At 41.1% G+C, this 19711-nt stretch overlaps 1 protein-coding gene across 4 annotated transcripts in view; it reads right to left on the bottom strand.

Moving 5' to 3' along the window:
- Positions 1-19711, bottom strand: part of SULF1 (sulfatase 1) — a 317465-nt gene that overhangs the window by 4019 nt on the left and 293735 nt on the right. For 3 of the 4 annotated variants that reach the window (XM_030215333.1, XM_030215349.1, XM_030215340.1), the window contains 3 exons: positions 17211-17383; positions 14649-14791; positions 11471-11594 (listed from right to left, as the gene is read on the bottom strand). In XM_030215333.1, coding sequence (XP_030071193.1) covers positions 11471-11594; positions 14649-14791; positions 17211-17383 — 440 coding nt within the window. Of the gene's footprint in view, positions 1-3864; positions 3899-11470; positions 11595-14648; positions 14792-17210; positions 17384-19711 lie in introns of all 4 variants that reach the window. The other variant, XM_030215358.1, reaches the window with a different exon arrangement.

Raw genomic sequence — 19711 nt, 5'->3', positions numbered from 1 at the left:
GCCCGGAGCTGAGGAGGCAGGCAGGTGAGACCGGGAACTGCAGCACTGGCAGCCTGACCCCGGCGCCGGGCCCCCTTTGGAGACCCGGGCGCGGGGAATTTAGTCCCCCCTGCCCCCCCCCCCTTTCGGCGGCCCTGTTCCTAACACTTGGACGTTTTTCAGCCATAATGGAACAAAACAAAAACATCCAGGATTAAAACTAGACCAGTTTTTATAATGAATAAGGCACAAAAAGGTGCCCTAAATGACGAGAGAATCAGGGATGACCTCCCCTTACTCCCCCATTGGTCACTGACCTCCTCCCATCCCCTAAAAATGTGATTAAAAACACTACTTACCAGCCTCTGATGTAGTACTCAGGTCCATTAGAGCACAGCAGCATGCAAGTACCTGGAGCAGGGGCGTAGCCAGACAACAGATTTTGGGTGGGCCTAGGCAAGAAGTAGGTGGGCACCAAGTGTTCTCCCCCCCCCCCCCCCACCCCCAACTACCACCAAAAATATATCTCAGCTGGCAGGAAAATGCTTCTTTCCACTTTGGCAGTCTGCAGCAGGCATGCGCTGAAAACTGAGCATGCACAGGTGCCGGTATCATGGAGAGTAGCATTTTCGTTACCATCGGGGGGAAGTCTTCAGCTGGCGGAGCTTGAGATCCCCACCAGCTACCGCTAAACGTATGCTACTGTTGGGTGGGCCTTCGCTCTAACTGGGTGGGCCCCAGCCCACCCAGGCCCACCTGTGGCTATGCCACTGACCTGGAGTAATCTAGTGGTGATGCAGTGCACCTCAGACAGGTGGACCCAGGCCTGTATCTCCCCCTACCTATTACACTTGTGGTGGAAACTGCGAGTTCTCCAAAACTCACCAGAAACCCACTGTACCCACATATAGGTGCCCCCTTCATCCATAAGGGCTATTGTAGTTGTGTACAGTTGGGGTTAGTGGATTTTGGGGGGGGGGCTCAGCAGACAAGATAAGGGAGCAACAATGAGATGGGTATTTATTTGAGTCTAGTGCAGTGCCCCCTAGTATGCCCATTGCTATTCTGGGATGTCTATGTGGCAAGAATGCTGGCTCCTCCTACATCCCAATGGCTTGATTTTGTGCATTTTTCATTTGGACTTGTTTTTACGAAAATGGACCAAAAAGATAAACGTACAGAGCACAAAAACATCTAGCAAATAACCATTTTCGAAAAAAAAAAAAAAAAAGATAGATGTTTTTCTGGTTTGAAAATGGCTATATTCCCTAATTGAATTTTGGATGTTTTGAGCAAAATGTCCGACGTTGGACTTAGACATCATATCGAAAACGCACCTCTATGCCACTAAACAAGTGGATTTTGAATTGTTCTCATACTATGGTGTGCTACAATACTGAAAAGATGAATTAGGAAGACCTAGAGAGGCATAATCGAACGGGGTGCCCAAGTTTTCCTGAGGACATCCTCGCAGGACGTCCCGCAAAGGGGAGGGGTAACCCCTATTATCGAAACAAGATGGGCGCCCATCTTTCATTTTGATAATACGGTCAGGGACGCCCAAATCTCAACATTTAGGTCGTCCTTAGAGATGGTCATCTGGTTTTCGGCGATAATGGAAACCGAGGACGCCCATCTCAGAAACGACCAAATCCAAGCCATTTGGTCATGGGAGGAGCCAGCATTAGTGCACTGGTCACCCTCACATGCCAGGACACCAACCGGACACCCTAGGGGGCACTGCAGTGGACTTCAGAAAAAAGTCCAGGGGTAAATAGCTCCCTTACCTTGTGTGCTATGCCCCCCAAACTCCCCCCAAAACCCACTCCCCACAACTGTACACCACTACCATAGCCCTTAGGGATGAAGGGGGGCACCTAGATGTGGGTACAGTGGGGTTGTGGTGGGTTTTGGAGGGCTCACATTTACCACCACAAGTGTAACAGGTAGGGGGGGATGGGCCTGGGTGCCTGAAGTGCACTGCAGTACCCAGTAAAACTGCTCCTGGGACCTGCATACTGCTGTCATGGAGCTGGGTATGATATTTGAGGCTGGAAAAAATATTTTAGTTTTTTTTTTTTAGGATGGGTGGGGGTTAGTGACCACTGGGGGAGTAAGAAGAGGTCATCCCCGATTCCCTCCAATGGTCATCTGGACAGTTCGGGCACCTTTTTGAGGCTTGGTCAAAAGACAAAATGGACCAAGTAAAGTCGGCCAAGTGCTCATCAGGGACACCCTTCTTTTTTCCATTATCGGTCAAGGACGCCCATGTGTTAGGCATGCCCCAGTCCCGCCTTTGCTACGCTTCTGACATGCCCCCGTGAACTTTGGTCGTCCCTGCGATGAAAAGCAGTTGAGGACGCCCAAAACTGGCTTTCAATTATGCCGATTTGGGCGACCTTAGGAGAAGAACGTCCATTTCCCGATTTGTTTCGAAAGATGGGCGCCCTTCTCTTTCGAAAATAAGACTGCTAGTAGTTTCCTTGTTGAAATTTTAAATCTTCATTATAAAGAAAATATAAAATGTTTTTTGTGCAGGTTTTTAAATATATCCCAAGTTAATATACATTTTTCATTTTATTGTTTCCCTGGGCTTTTTTTTTCCTTTTTGGTATACCAGTTAAAAAATATAACACAGCTCTACAATCTCTATTGAAAGATCTATTGAAAAAAAAGTAACAGCAGAAAGTATTTGCAGGAAAGTATTAAAATTTGTAGATCTTAACAGAATACCAGTACATGTAAAGGCTTAAAACAAATTACTTGGGTTTATATAGCGGTGAATTCTATATATGGTGCTGAAAACAATCAGTACCAAAAAAAGTGCTATTCTATAAGCCTTGCTTAAAGTTAGGTGCGGTTTATAGAATAGCGCATATGCTCGGGACTTGTGCCTAACATTAGACTTGGCCACTTGCACCAACTGAAATGTGGTGCAAATGTATTGTGCCTAAATTGTACGTGTATCCCCTGTATTTTATAACACATGTAAATGCTAGGAACGCTCCTGTCCCGCCCATGACCCTCCCATTTCTACACCTCTGGTTTTTTCGTTCAAAATTTTGGCGCGGAGCCCCTGCTAAAATGTATGTGCTGAAGTTGCAATTAAATCTAATTAGTGCCAATAATTGTTTTTTAGAAAGCCAATTGTTGGCACTAATTGGCTTGTTATTCAATTAAATTGCGCATGCAAATTGGACGCACGTTCAAATCTGCACACACAATTTTTGGCGACTTATATAAAATTAGGGGGTTAGTGTGGATAATATTAACTTATCATCAGTTTTAATTGTTATGGGCAGCTCCTAACAGACGTGAGTCTGCTTGTGGTATTGGTATAAGATGGCAGATAGACCTACCAATAACACCACAACATTTTTAAAAAAACACCACATGGAGATATGTTATTTTACAGTCAATGACTGAAGTGAAGATTTCATACTCATACTATACAGTCACACCAAGAGGAGAAACTAGAAACAATAATCAATGCTGTTTGCCAGCACATATAGCACCGTAAGAACGAGGAGCTTTCCAATTTTTGAATCTGTTAGCAAGTGACTTCACACTTTCTTGGAGACCAGATTAATTGATGAGTACATTAAGCGGCTTAGTTACAAAGATCTTTTCAGGGACATAGTTGTCTCATTTACCCTTAACATTAAACACAACCACATAAGCTGCATGAAATCTTGCTGTGAAGATGAGCAGAGTTAAATGAAAACTGGCAGATCTGCAGCTGCTGACAGGCAAAGGATGTGTTAGAGTTTGCATGCATCAGAAGCTAAGCTGTGTGTAGAATGGGCAAAATCATTAGTTGTAATGGTCTGCATCATGCAATTATTTGGAAAGAAGCTGCTGAGGAGAATAAAAAAGTGTGGATACCTGTGTAGGTCATAGCTTCCTCCCTCTTTACTTCCTGATATAGGAAAATATAAGAGTAACTTTTGTTAATATGTATTGCTTATAAAAAACTGTTCACAATTTAGTTTTATTGGGTACAGCATCTAAAATCCCCCCAAATGAAGAAATGTAACTCAAGGAAGGGCCTAGCTGAAGCCTTTTAAAGGCTTAGAATGCTCAAAAATAAGAAGAAAAGTATGGACATAAGCAATATTTTTTAATGTTTTATTAGAAACACAAATTAGTGAAATAAAACTCACAACATGCACAGAAAACTGTATGAGTGCAAGTAATTATGGTTCTGCTTATTGTTTCCCACTGTCAGATTTGCCCTTAAATATCAGTATCAGGAAGACACTTATGGACATATTGGAGAGGGCAGTCAAATGAAATCAGTTTTATCTCTCTTGCAGTAGCATACCAAGGGTAGGGCACTGGGGGAGGTCCACATCGGGTGCAGGCAGCAAGGGGGTGCGCAGAGTAGGCGTGCAGTTGTCGGCTCTGTCATCCCCTGCCTCCTCTGATGTTACTTCCTGTTCTGGGGCAGGGGACTGGCAGAGCTGACGGCCGCGCGCCTGTTCCACACCCCCTCTTGCTAGGAGGAAAGGTCAGGTAATGCGCTGTGGGGGGGGGGGGGGGGGGGAGGTAAGTGCCAGGGGAGGGGGCAGCATGACCTGCCTTGGGTGGCAAAGAAGCTAGGAACACCACTGCTCTCTTGTTTTTATTTATTTTGATTTTAGCTCATGCCTTTTTCAACTGTAGCTCAAGGTGAGTTACATTCGAGTACAGTAGGTGTTTCCCTGTCTCTGGAGGGCTTACAATCTAAGTTTGAAGCTCAAACAATGGAGGGTTAAGTGTCTTGCCCAAGATCATGAGACGTCACAAGGGATTTGAACCTGGCCTTTCCTGGTTCTCAGTCCACTGCTCTAACCATTTGACTATTTCCCTGCTCCCTCTTTACTTCTTGATATAGGAAAATATGCTATTCCTCTATGTCCAACATTTTATCCCTGAAGGGATATTAGCATTTGTACTGTTTGACAGCCAGAAGAAATGACACGATGCATCAATATGCTGCTGTGTGAAATGGCATCAGAAGCCCAGAAACAGCAACACCAAAAGATCAAATGTAGAAAAAGAATCAACAAAACAAAAAAAAAAAACATTCTGGGTGATGTTTTGGAAAATATGAATAGTACTATTTTAAATTCTGTAAAGAGAAGAATTCCTTTAAAGAGTAGATGTATTAGACTGAAGCTTGGGAACTCAGTTGCAAGTTTCTTCTATCTTCCATCATGGTTATCATCTGTTGACAAGCAGGTGACCTACAAGAAAATGTCTGCTAGCTTATACATTGTTCTTTCAGCAGAGAACTTGGGTTACTCCGGGATCCCTAAGTACCAATTATGTTGCTTGCAATCATTACAAAACACTGCTGCTCTGCCACGCACAAGGAAGCGATTATGTGACACCACTGTTGTGTTCTCTACATTGGCTTCCTATCCAATACTGGATACAATTTAAGATTCTATGTCTCACTTTTAAAGCTTATCATTTGGACACTCCCTCCTACTTGTCGGCATTTACAAGACTATACCATACACACCCACTCAAACTTTTCGTTCTCTTGATGCCCGTTGCCTTGTACTTCCATTGCCAAGGAAAGCATATTACGAGTCAACTAGGATATTGGCCTTTTTCCTCTTGGCCCCACATCTTTGGAATGACTTACATCCTTATATTAGTTCAGAACAGTCATTCCTTATATTTAAATCTCAACAAAACATTTTAATTTGAATTGGCATATGGTTTTGTACCCTGTGCTTCTAAGTAAGTTGCAGGAGCACATGGGAGACAGTTTAGTTCCTTAAGCTTACTGTCAATTCCTTAATTTGTTCTATTTTCTTCTGTTGTGAATGAATAGTTAAGGTCAGTTCTATCAATTTTATGGCACTTATTTGCTTTGATTTTATTACCTTTGTAAACTGCTTTGACCTTCTTTTAGATAGGGCAATATAGCAAATTCTGTGCAACAATAAATTCTCCTGTTATGCTGTGGATGGAAATTCTGCAAAAGCGATCAAACTAACAACAATCTAGTATTAGTGCAACTGCATCTGAGACTCCAGCAGCCACAAAAGCCCTTCTGCTTTCTGCGGTAAATATGTGATTACAAATCTGAAGCATTACAGACTTTCAGCAGTTTTAAGAATGGCTTCTTAAGGTGCATTTCGAAAGTGGCATGTGTATACCTTCTTGTAACATATCATTCCACTCTATAGTGCCTTGCAAAAGCTTACACACTCTTGTATTGTGTTGTATAAGTACATACACATAATTGCATAAACATCTTTAGGTCTATCAAGTCCAGCATCCTGTTTCCAATGGCTAATCCAGGTCACAAATATGGGCAGGATCCCATAAGAGTAAAATAGATTTCATGCTGCTTATCCAGGAATACACAGTGGATATTCCCAAGTCCTCCTTAATAATGGTTTAGGGCAGTGGTTGCCAAACTTGGTCCTGGAGGCACCTCAGCCAGTCAGGTTTTCAGGATACCCACAATGAATATTCACGAGAGAGATTTGTATGCATTACCTCCACTGCATGCAAATCTCTTTCATGAATATCCATTGTGGGTTTGGTGCCTCCAGGACCAGGTTTGGAAAAAACTGGTTTAGGGACCTGTCCAAACCTTTTTAAAACTCTGCTAAGCTAACTGCTTTTACCACATTCTCTGGCAACAAATTCCAGAGCTTAATTACACATTAAGGCGGTCTTTTACTAAGGTTCACTAGTGTTTTTAGCTGGCAGTAAACGCTGAGACGTCCATAGGAATATAATGGGCATCTCAACATTTAGCGCCAGCTGATTTTTAGTGTGAGCTAAAAACTCTAGCACACCTTAGTAAAAGACCACCTGAGTGAAAACATATTTTCTCTGATTTTCTCTAACCCCTGAATTCTATATATGGTGGTGAAATATCATCACCGAAATTTCAGCTCAGATCCATGATACACATGTAACTAAATTAATTAACAAGTTATCAGGTATGAATTAACAGGCCTTATCAATAATTGCACTTAATTGGCACTCATTTGGATTTGCACACATATCTGCGCTTAAATCCCTCAGCGAGCAACTCGTAAGGAGGCTTGGCCAGGGAAGGGGCAAAGGCAGGTCAGGGACATTCTAACAATTTGCATGCAATTTTATATAATACTGCCATTTACACGCCACAATACCATGGGTCATGTGTCACTACAATGATGACTTCCCAGCAGCTTCTATTAAAACATATCTCACATAGCAGTATCAATATCACTTCAAGATACTAAAGTACTTTCATTAATTTTTAGCAGGATCATCAGAGTTCACAGCAACAGCATTGCTATTCAAACATTTTAGGCAATGTTGTGCAAATCTTCATCGATCGAGTATTTTAACTGTTTTAAAACCCTTTTTTGGAAAAATATGAATAAATAAAACTTTTTTGCGACTAACACCACTTAACTTGCAGCAGTTTCCAACGCAGTGAGACCCTCCACTGACATGGCCAAATTTTGTTACTTCCTCAGGGAAGAGGTCCAATTCAATACAACGTCATACTTTCTCACATAGAGAGTTATCAATAGAAATCAAACAAAATAAAACATGGAAAAGAAAATAAGATGATACCTTTTTTATTGGACATAACTTAATACATTTCTTGATTAGCTTTCGAAGGTTGCCCTTTCTTCGTCAGATCGGTAAATGTTAACAATACGAAGAAGGGCAACCTTCAAAAGCGAATCAAGAAATGTATTAAGTTATGTCCAATAAAAAAGGTATCATCTTATTTTCTTTTCCATGTTTTATTTTGTTTGATTTCTATTGATAACCTTAAGAGTGGACTAACACGGCTACCACACCTCTCACATAGAGAGAAAATGGCATTTACACCAGGTTTCCGCTGTCATAAATACTGGTACTCAGCTTTAGGCATGAGAATCAGCTCTAAGCACAATTCCATAATGAGTGCTCATCTTGCAACGCCCTTTATAGATTACTGCTTAGCACTGATTTTTTTCCAGTGATGATTTTTAAGCAGCATTTCTAAATTCCCCTCTATCCCCGGGATCTATACATGGTGCCTTAATTTCCATGCAGAAATCGAAGCATATTCTATAACTGGAGTTAACAATCGATTATCAGTACTAATTGGTATTATGATTTACATGCACAACTCGCTAAGTGTATTTTGGAGCGCCTAAATTCTAAGTCACATAGTTGAAAAAGGGGCATGGCCACGGATGGGGCGTGAGCATTTCTAAAATGTATGCGTGTTGTTATAGAATACACACATTCTGCACGTTATTTAGTCATCAGGATTTATGCCAAGTAAAATGTGGCATAAATAGCCATGACTATATTTAGTAGTGTGGAGAGGCACTTGGCATTATTCTATATATCATGTGGAAATGTAAGCCTATTCTATAAAATTTAGGCATACTTTACAGAATACGCCTAGGCATATTTTTTCCCCAGGCATAATTTTCAGGCTCAATTTTCAGGCACTATATATAGCATTTAGCCCTATCAGGGGCGTCGCCAAACACACAATTTTGGGTGTGCCTGGGCCCAAGATGGATGGGCAGAAGAGCCCCGCCCCGTCCCACAGGTAATTTGGTCTCTCCTTCTCTCAGCTGCATGCCATATGGTCTCTCAAACATCCCCCCTCTCCCGCATACCTTTTCAATAGCAGATTTCCACCAGCAGTGAGCAGAAACTAATACACACTGCTCATGTTGGCCACACAGCCTTTTCATGATGCAACTTCCTGTTTCTGCATAGGCGGAAACACGTCAGAGGGAAGGCTGTGGGGCCGGTGCAAGAAGTATGTATCAGTCACTGCTTGCTGCAGGCGAAGATCTGCTATTTACAAGGTATGCAGGAGTTTTCAGCAGGTGGGGCTTGGGAATCCCTGCCAGCCACATCATAGGTGTGCTGGTACTGGATGGGCCTGATCCCAAAGTGAGTGGGCCTGGGCCCACCCTTGGCTACGCCACTGAGCCCTATATGTACTACTTAGAAACTTCATTGCATGTCTCCTAGTCTTTGTATTTTTGGAAAGAGTAACAAGTGATTCACATCTATCCATTTCAATCCACTCATATTTCATAGACCTCTATCACATCTCCCCTCAACCATTTCTTTTCCAAGCTAATGAGCCCTAGCCGCTTTAGCCTTTTCTCAGGGAAGTTGTTGCACCATCCCCTTTTATCACTTTCATCACCCTCTTCTGTATCTTTTCAACTCTATTATATCTTTTTTTGAGATGTGGAGACCAGAATTGTACATAGTATTAAACGTGCAGTCACTCCATGGAACGAACAAAAGTATAATATTTTCCATTTCTTTCCTAATAACTCTTAACATTCTATTTTATTTCTTGCCACTGCTGCACACTGAGCAGAGAATTTCAACATATCATTAATGATGATTCCTAGATCCTTTCCTTGGGTGGCAATTCTTAATATGGAATCTTGCATTATATAACTATAGTTTATGTTGCTCTTCCCTACGTGCATCACTTTGCACTTGCTCATATTAAATTTTATCTGCCATTTAGATGCCCAGTCGCCCAATTTCGTAAGGTCCTCTTGCAATTTCCATAATCATCTTGTGATTTAACAACTTTGAATAACTTTGTGTCACCAGGAAATACGAATCATCTCACTCATTACTCCTGTTTCCAGGTCATTTATAAATATGTTAAAAAGCAGTGGACCCAGCACAGATCCCTGGGGAACCCCATTATTTACCCTTCTCCATTCTCATATTGTTCGTAACGTGCTGTCTAAAAAATAGAATTCAAAATGCACTACAGTAGGAATTTGTTTTACTGAGCTACACAACATTCTGTTCAAACATTCTACACTGAATAAGTCTTCATTCTCCTTGACTCAGTACCTGGTGGAAGCCTCTGTTGCAGCAACAATAGCTGTGAATTGTTTAGGATAAGTATCTACTAGCTTCGCATAGTAGGATGATGCACTTTGTACACATTCTTCCTGGCAGTACAACTCAAGCTCTTGCAAGTAGACTGCATTATTTAATGGCTAGAAGGGGACAGAAACAAACTTTCCCCTAAAAAGTTGAACTGAATCCAGAAAAGCAATCAAGCAAATATTCCTTAAGAACAGCAGAACTTTCTCTTCACAGGTAGAAGCACGTAGATTCACTGATTCTACCTGTGGGGAGGAAGTGCTGCTGTTCTTAAGCTGCTTGCTTTTCTGAACTCAACCCAGTATTTAGGGGAAAGTTTGTTTCAGTCTCCTTCTAGCTATAACCCCTGATCAGGGCCACCGAGAGACTGAGCTGGGCCCAAGGCAGGGCTGTCGCCGCTCCCCCCCCCCAAGGATCATCGCCGCTGCTGCCCCCCCAGGGTCATCGCCACTGCTGCCCCCCCCAGAATCATAGCCGAGATTGCCCCCCTAAGGATAGCTGCCGTCTCCCCCGCCACAACTCCAAATATCTTGGCTGATGGGGATCCTGAGGCCCTGCCAGCAGAAGAGGTCTTCCCTCCAGCGCTGCTCTTCACCACCACATTGCTTGCCCGGCCCTGCTTTTTCTCTCATGTGGCGCATGCTCGGTTTCAAAACCGAGCATGTGCGCCCTGAGGGAAAAAGCAGCCGCTTGGCAGGCAATGCGGCACAGTGAAAAGCAGCACTGAAGGAAGACCTCTTCTGCTGGCGGGACCTGGAGGGACCCCCGCCAGCCAAACCAGAGGCCCTGGAGCAAAGCCCTGCTGTGTCTGCTCCTCCCCAGCTTTCAATGAGGGCCCGACGCCAGAGTTCTCTCTCCTGCTCCTGTTGGGACGTAATCACCCGGGTCCCATCAGGAGCAAGAGAGAGAGAGAGAGAGAGAGAGAGAGACCCCGGCACCGGGCCCCCCTTGGAGGCCGGGCCTGGGGAATTTTGCCCCCCTGTCCTCCCCTCTCAGTGGCCCTGCCCCTGATGTAGCCTTAGGGTGAAATGTGGCCACATCATGTGCTTGACCTAACAAATTGCACTCTTCTACACTGGTTGGTCTGCTTCATGTTGTGCTGCTTTGCCTTTTGCAGCTCATTGCCTCTTATTTGTTTGTGAAACAGCTTGGTTCTTCATCCAAGAGCATTCAAATCAGCTTAATTACTTTGACTGGATACCTGTGGTCTCTATTTAACTTTCTATGGGGCTTGCTCAGGCAATTTTTGGAAACTGAGCCAATTTAGTCTTTTTATGAGAAGGAGTCTGAAGATTTATTTAATCTAGACTTCTTTGGTTTCTTACTCTTTCATATTGAAAGTGTACAGTACATGGTGTAGATCAGTGAAACAAGTTCCTATTTTAATGCATTTTGAATTGCACTTTTTAGACAGCAGAATACAAAAAAATATACAGGGGCATGAAGACTTTTGCAAGGCACTATAAATACAACGAATGGGCTCTGTCAGCATTGCCACACAGGAACCACTAAAATGGCTTGATAAGAGGCCCTAAGTGTTTCCACCCAAATATATTTAAAATAGGCAAAAGTAGTAGAATAGTGATTTTAATGGAGTTACCTGCTTCAAGCCCTTTTGGTCTTGGATTACACTGCTTATAGCCTTGGCAACTTCTCAGCTCCATTAGCTGTAGGTGTAACTGATTCAAAACACCTCGTTCTACCGTATGGACTGTATTGGTCAACTGATAATAGAAACACCAGAGAGAAAAAGCAGTATTATTTTTTTTTAATAGTGCCAATAATTGACTTGTCAACAAGCTACTGGCAATAATTAGATTTAATTGAAATATACATGCGTTAATTGAGGCAGGCGATCTGCGCCTACATTTTACGTTCAAGTTCAAAAAGGGCTCACGGAAATGGGAGGGTAATAGGCAAAATGGGGTCATTCCTAAAATCTACACATGTAGGTATAGAATATGGGGGATATGCACCTAATGTAGGCACAATGATTTGCACCACATTTTAGTTGGTGATTCCTGGGTATAAGCGCTATTCTATAAACCATGCCTAATTTTAAGCGTGGTATATAGAACAGCACTTTTTTGGTGCAATATAAAGAATTCACCTCGTTGTGCATAACAACCAAAGGGCTATACCAGTGGGCAGAGCAGGGGCATGCCTAGCATCGCAGTCACCTTTATAGAATAGTATCAGATGCACATATTGCCAAATGCACTTAGGCATGCCAGCTTATGCCTGTCATTGACCTGGCATAAGCTGTCATGCCTAAGTATCAGCATGCCAAACAACCTTTGCATGATTATTCTTTAATGGGTTAGGTGTGTCTTAACGCCAGTTTAGAACTGACGCTAAGTGCACTTCTTTGCTGTGGCTACATTTAGGGGTCCTTTTACTAAGTCATGCTAACAGATTTAGCAAGTGCTAACAATTAGCACATGCTAAATTATTAGACAAATCAAGACAAGCGAGCAGAGGTGCCCCTCTAACAACAGAACCCAAGCAAAGAAAAAAAGAAAGAAGAAGGGGGTAGACCAATGTGGTTCCACACTCTTGGATTTGGTACCTTGTTTGAAGATTGTTTGACTCCTGAAGCAGGCGCGTGTGGCGCCGAAACACAGAACTGCGTCGCGTCAGTTTTAATAAACTAGTTGTTTTGGATCCACACTGGTCTACCCCTTTCTTCTTTCTTTCTTTTTTTTTGTTGCTAAATGATAAGAAGCCCATTATATTCCTATAAGTGTCTTATCATTTAGTGCGTGCCGTGTGCTAAATCTGTTAACATGCCTTAATAAAAGGACCCCTTAGTGGCCACTGTATAGAATTTCCCCTTAGATTATAAACTCTGCTGATCTATATGGGCACTTAAATAATCAAGGTGAAGACATTTACACCTACTCTTCAGCAGGTGTAGCCTGTGCCTTCCATGTAGGCACAATTTCTGCCACACATGAGCATTCTTTAAAGACACATATGTTCCTATGTGTCTGTATAAAATAATGCTTAAGTTGTTTACCACATGCCCTCTTAAACTAGGTTCCCCATAAAAAATTAACCTCATATTTGATATTTGTATATCAGGGCTTTACACAAAAACATGAAAGAGTAATATAAATCAAATGAAAAATAAAGCTTACAAAGTCAGACTAATCATTCTATGTGCCCTATAGGAGTGGCCTAGTGGTTAGAGCACTAGTCTTGCAATCCAGAGGAGGCCAGTTCAAATCCCACTGCTGCTCCTTGTGGTCTTGGGCAAGTCACTTAACCCTCCATTGCCTCAGGTGCAAACTTAGATTGTGAGCCCTCCTGGGACAGAGAAATATCCAGAGTATCTGAATGTAACCACCTTGAGCTACTACTGAAAAAGGTGTGAGCAAAATCTAAATAAATACATACTATACTCTTGCTCAACCCTCTGTTCTTTATCAATCTTCTACTCTAACTCAAGCCATGAAAACTCATGCAGGGATTCCTTTCCTTGGATTGTGCTCACTCTCTTTTGATTGCCTGGAGAGATTTCCAGCCCATGCTAACTCCTCTCTTTTTCTCTTCCATCTCTTGGGCCTAGTGTAGGGGAATTTGGGCTCAAATAACTGAATCCCAAACCATGGAGAGGGAATGTTCAGGCTTTGCTCTATATCTCACTCTCGACTCTCAATGACATGGGGGAGGGTATCTCTGGCCCACTTTAATTCTTCCCTCTTGAATGTGCGGAAGGGATGTCTGGGCCTATACTAACACCTGTATCTGTTTCCAGTTTGCTAGAGTTCCTCACTCCAGCTCAGGAAGGAATTCCTAAACTGACCTAGCAGATGCTTCTCCTTTTACATGGCCATGCAATATGACTGGCCATGCAGAACAGTGGCCATTTTTACAGTGGCAGCTATCACAAAACCTCACTTCTTAAAATATATATACTTTAGTTTTCCCAAAAAGATTCTGATTTCTTGATAACACCATGGCTTTTTTTTCTTTTGAAATACATCTGAACTGAGTATGCAGGGCAATGAAAAATGCCAAAAGATTTCATACTTATAAAGGGCTTGACAAATCTTGAGTGCCAGGTCATCATGGTGCTTACAAATTGTGCTTTAGTACCGGATATTTTCCTGCCCAAATGCCCTTTCTTGCCACTGCTGCTGCTACTGCCACTGCCTCCCTCTCACCCCCTTATCTGCTGTTCTCTTCCAATTTGGCTCTGTTTATGCTATGCTAAGCGAGACTTATTACTCGTCAACTCTCTTAAACAAGATTCAAGGTGATTTACATATGTTAAGTAAGAAACTGATATAGACAACCATGAATTAATGCATGACTATAAAATACAGATAAATAAAAGAAATCACACAACCCCACCTAGAAAAAAAAGAAGTCTTCAGAGCTTTTTGAAATAATAAATAAATACTCATGAGAGATGAAGATCATTGAGAATGGAGAGGGGGTCCAAGGAGAGAAGGAAATTGGTGAGGACCTGGGATATGGCAATAGGTAATGAAGCAACGCTTCAAGGGCCTGAAAATAGAGACAGCCTTAGTAAATCTGATTCTAATACAGCTGTAGCAGAAACCTAGAGAGAGATTCCAGTGTCATAGAGGAACCATATCCCTTGTTTTTTTAACTTCACTGGGAGAGAGGGGAAAGGAGAGATGACAGGGGAACATTGGAATGCCAACCGACTCTCAGCCACTAGGTTCCTAAGTTCTGAACTGGCTTCTCATCCAAAAAAAGGTTATTAAGGCCTGCCTTATTGTTATCTTACAATATCAGCGGTTTACCTGATAAGGATCAACGCTCATATCAAAGTACTCCAAGAACCCACTGGCAAACTCACAGAAGATGAAATTGTGGGTCTCATTTACAGTTCTCAAACACCAGTAAGTATTATTATTAGAACTTGTGCAAGCACAGAAGGATCCCACTAGAAAGAAAGATATTCCACATTAATAATGATTCTATGAAAAATAGTAATTAACCTTAAGTTAAGGGAGCAATTCTAAAACTAAGTACCACTTTAGGTGCCCTGAGGGCACGTGGTAGGATTTTATTCTATAATGGAACCTAGGTGCCTAGATTCTATTATAGAACACTAGAGAAACCTGGTTTGGGTGCATCTAACCTGTAGGGTCCCCAATTAATACAGTCCTAGAGCAAGTAAGTATGCATAATTTACAGTATTCTGTAAGTTATGCTTGTAAGTGGGAGTCCCACCCATGCTCCACCCATGTGTACTCCCTCTATCAAATACTCTCCACGCAATAGGTATTTATACGCATAATACACATGTAAATTTTAGCTGCAGGTTCATAGAATTGCCCGTTAGTTGTCCAGTATTTCCCACAAAAAAACATTAAGCAGTGGTGAATATCTTACCAAAAACGGTGCATTTTTCTTCAGTGGGTAAAGCTTAGCAATAATATCCCATATCTTAAAATCTGTACTGCTATTAAGCAATTATGGCCTTTAATAATCCTTGGTTCAGACTAATATTTGGACACTATTTCAGCAAAAATTAGATGTCAATGACAGATCAATAAGCTGAAAATGTCACTGTATTTTTACACCTCTACTTATTAAATTCAAATCAATATGTTCAAATACTTTTGAACATCATAACTAGTTGGCGGAAAAAGACCTTAAATGTCCCGGCTTGGCAGCAAGTATGATGTCTTAGTGCCTGCTTATACTGGACTCCAATCTTATCATTGGTCTAAAAAACCTTCAAATAATGAATTAAAAAATACTATTTATATGTATATTGTACACTATAACTTCTCCAAGTGTCTTTGAATTTTATAAAACAAATACTTTTCCAATTCTTCATAGATTACTGCAACTTTAAGCAAAAAGGCACATAGCTTGATTCTTGTACCCAATGGGGCTCTCCGTTTCACTATTTAATCAAGCTTCTTCAGGGGACTAAGTGCTCATTTAACTATGCTCAAGTTCGTGCCAGACTTTCAACATGGCGCTTACTGGCTGACATAATGGAACTTGAACAGAAAGGCATACATAAATGTTTAGGGATACAACAAGAAGCAACAATCTAGAATAAATTATTGAGAGAAAAGATGAGAAGATAATATTACTGGATTTAAAAGTGCTTTAACAGCACATAATAAGATTTAAAACATCAATCATCATGTAATTCCTGCACTGACATTCTGCCTTGGAACTGTAGACTGTCCTCATAGAGATCTTGACAAATTGAATGTACAAACAAGAAAACTCATCCATGCCCATGAGATATTCTATAAGAATCAATGTTCAATTAAAATGTTCTATTACATATTGTGTTGACATTATAAGTAGTATACTATGCCATACTTTACATTATTTGAATATTTTTACTGCTGTAATTGCTCATGTTTGCTATGCTGCCTATCTATTATATCCTATGAACTCCAGAAGGAAGCTCTTTTTGGTACATGCAAATACTGTGGTGAGCATTAGCAGTACCTTTGAGACAGCTTCATATCCTGTTTTAGAAGTGAGGTTATTGTTGCTGTTGTACGCATAAAATTAATCCAGTTGAAGACAATACATAAAACTAATCCACTTGGAGACAATGCCCCTATAGGAAGCCTTCATTAAGTGTAAAATATAGTTGAGCAGCCATTCAAACTGAGTTAGGAAAACCCAACAGAGGGAGTCTTATCTTAGCAAAGACTAATCTTTCCATAAACTGTATTGCCAGCCATGGCTTAGCTGACTTGACACACTTCCTGTTTCTAAAATAGCATTGAGTTTGTGACCTAGCAGACCGTCACAAAGGAAGCCACAAGTATCTCTATTGTTGTTCTCCTCTAAGGAAGTATCCAGATGTAAAGTCAAATCCAAGAATTCATATCCTGAAGCATCCTCTCCCCCATACAATTTCTTCATTGCCTCTGGTACAAACTTAGGGTCCTGTTTACTAAGGTGTGTTAGTGTTTTTAGCACGCCTACATTTAGCGCATGCGCTAAACATGTAGGCGCCTATAAGGATATTGTAGGCATGTACATGGTTAACGTGCATACATGGTTCACATGCATTAAAAACATTAACGTGCCTATAACTCTGCTTTGCAAACAGGGCCCTTACAAAGTAAACTCTCATGGGCCAGGAAAATACCTACCGTACCTAAATATAACTTGCTGATTTTGTTAGGGTGATAGCAGTAAGGATCATCACTTTTGAATATCGGTTCTTAAGGTATTTGCCTGCTCTAGAGAATTCCTATAACAATAAAACACCCTTTATAATTGAGATCACTGACAAATATGATTAAATTGGAGCCCAAGCTGCAATAACATTGAACTTCATTGCTTTTTGCCTTCTATTAATGCCCAGATCTTACAATTCCAGAAGGGTGCTGTCTGCCAGTGGTTATTATCATGTGTAAAGCACGTGAGTCCAGGAAGACTGCATTCATCCCCCTTCTTCTGGCGCTTTTTCTCTTTTCTTTCTTTTTTCCTTCTGTGGCTCTCTTTGAACAATCGAAGTTTCCCATCCACTTCCTGTGCTGCTTCCCTGTGTAAAAAGCATTCATTAAGATAGTTTATTAATACATTTCGTTACACTCAAATATCTATGACCTCTGAGGGGTGATCCGTAAAAAAGAAAACAAAAAAAAAACCTGAATATCAATGATTGTAAAAACAAAATATTTTAAAATATTCAGAGCACACAAGTGGAGAACCCACCAGAGAGTTTCCATTCTGCTTGCAAATTTCTCCACTCAGGATTTGTTAAACCCTATAAAAACAGAATCTCATGACAAATAAGGATATAGGTCCAGCTAGTTTGCCAAATTTCTTTCCCAGTGCCATAGATCCCATCCCAGTAGATTTCTGATTTTCCCATCACTTCCTTACAACTAGAGATCCTTTGTGCTTAGCCCGTGGTTTTCTTGTTTTTTTGTTACTGGTTTTGTCTCCACTACTTCCACTAGGAAGTTGTTCACTTTTTTTTTTAAGTGAAGAAATATTTTCTGATGTTGCTTCTGAGTCTACCCAATGAAGCTCCATAATGTGATTAGAGTGGTCGAGGGGTTAGTGGGACAGGTTTGGCAAATCCTGTTGTAATATATTTAAGCAATATGACAAGATGTTCTTGGCGGTTCTTTAATTATATTGGTTGAACCTTAAAAATTAATACTATTTCTATATTTTTCTGCCATATCTTCGTAGTCTCTGATTTCCTGTCTTGACACATAGTGCTATTTTCTCCGTGTTAACTACTGACATGTTACATTTGGATAATAAACAATTTTTTGATCACCTTGTAGATTGTGACTAGCTTCTTCCACTCCTGTGTACTATCATAGGAATAATGCTATAAATCTGCCCAGGCCACGCCCCTTTTCAACATGGTAGCGAGTAGTGGATGCCCCTATGGGCACTTCCTGTTTCACATTACTTGCTGCCATCTTGAATTAGTCACGTGATGGTAAGTGACATTTGTGTTTATAGTTATTCGTTATTTGATATACCAACTTTACAGCAAAATTGTCCAACACTGCCCCCTGCAGCCTTAGGCGCATGCACAATTTATTTTTCCCAACCCTTATACTGTTTTTCAAAATGCATTTTTTTAATCATAGGGCGCAGATTTTTTTTTCTATGTGTGATCAGCTGTCTACTTTCTCTCAGAAACAAAAGGACGTTTCAGGCTTCATACGGAGAGAAAAATAAACTATGCATGTTTGTTTTACCTAGTTTTTCTTTCCAAGCAATCGACAGCCAAATGTGCTGAAAGAAAATGCAGAGCCACTCTCCCCAACATTTTCAGAGGTGATTTAAAACAGGCATCATAGAGTTCATCAGGCCAGCCTGCTCAGCAGCCCTCCCTCTCACCTCTTGCAACACAGAATGCTGAAGCCCTGCCCTCCCTCTTCCCTTATCTCAGCATCTCCCTCCCCTTTGAGTATGTATACAGTTGGTGAAGTGCAGCTGATTCTGGAAGGACTAGTGAGGTAATTAAATTTGAAGATGACACAAACTTATTCAAAGTTGTTAAATTGCAAGATGATTGTTAAAGATTTCAAGAGAACATTACGAAACTGGGAGACTAGGCATCTAAATGGCAGATGACATTTAATGTGAGCAAGTGCAAAGTGATGCATGTGGGAACTATACATACATGATGCAAGGTTCCACTTTAGGAGTCACCACCCAGGAAAAAGATCTATTGTCATAGTTGAAGCCCTCTGCTCAGTGTGCAGTGGTGGCTAAGAAAGCAAATAGAATGTTAGGAATTATTAGGAAAGGAATAGAAACCAAAATAAAGTAGGTTATAATGCCTTTGTATTACTCCATGGTGCAACTGCACCTCGAATACTATGTGGAACTCTGGTCACCACGTCTCAAAAAAGATATAGTAGAATTAGAAAAGGTACAGAGAAGGGTGACAAAAATAATAAAGGGGATAGGACAACTTCCCTATGAGGAAAGGCTAAAGTGGCTGGGGCTCTTCTTCAGCTTGGAGAACAGATGGCTGAGGGGAGATATGATAGAGGTCTATAAAATACAGAGTGGTGTGGAATGGGTAGGCATGAATTGCTTATTAACTCTTTTCAAAAATACTAGGACTAAGGGGCATTTAATGAAGCTACTAAATAATAAATTTAAAACAAACTAGAGAAAATATTTCCTCACTCAGTGTGTAAGCTCTGGTATTCATTGTTGCAGAATGTGGTAAAAGCAGTTACCTCAGCAGGGGTTAAAAAAGATCTGGATAATTTCCTAAAAGAAAATCCATAAACCATTATTAAGATGAGCTTGGGAAAATCCACTGCTTATTTCTAGGATAAGCTGCACATAATCTGTTTTGCTTTTTTGAGATCTTGCCAGGTGCTTG

Source organism: Microcaecilia unicolor, chromosome 1 (assembly GCF_901765095.1).
Source record: "Microcaecilia unicolor chromosome 1, aMicUni1.1, whole genome shotgun sequence".
Classification (NCBI taxonomy): domain Eukaryota; kingdom Metazoa; phylum Chordata; class Amphibia; order Gymnophiona; family Siphonopidae; genus Microcaecilia; species Microcaecilia unicolor.
Note: the sequence above shows the minus strand (reverse complement) of the source record. Positions and strands in the feature narration are given on the sequence as shown.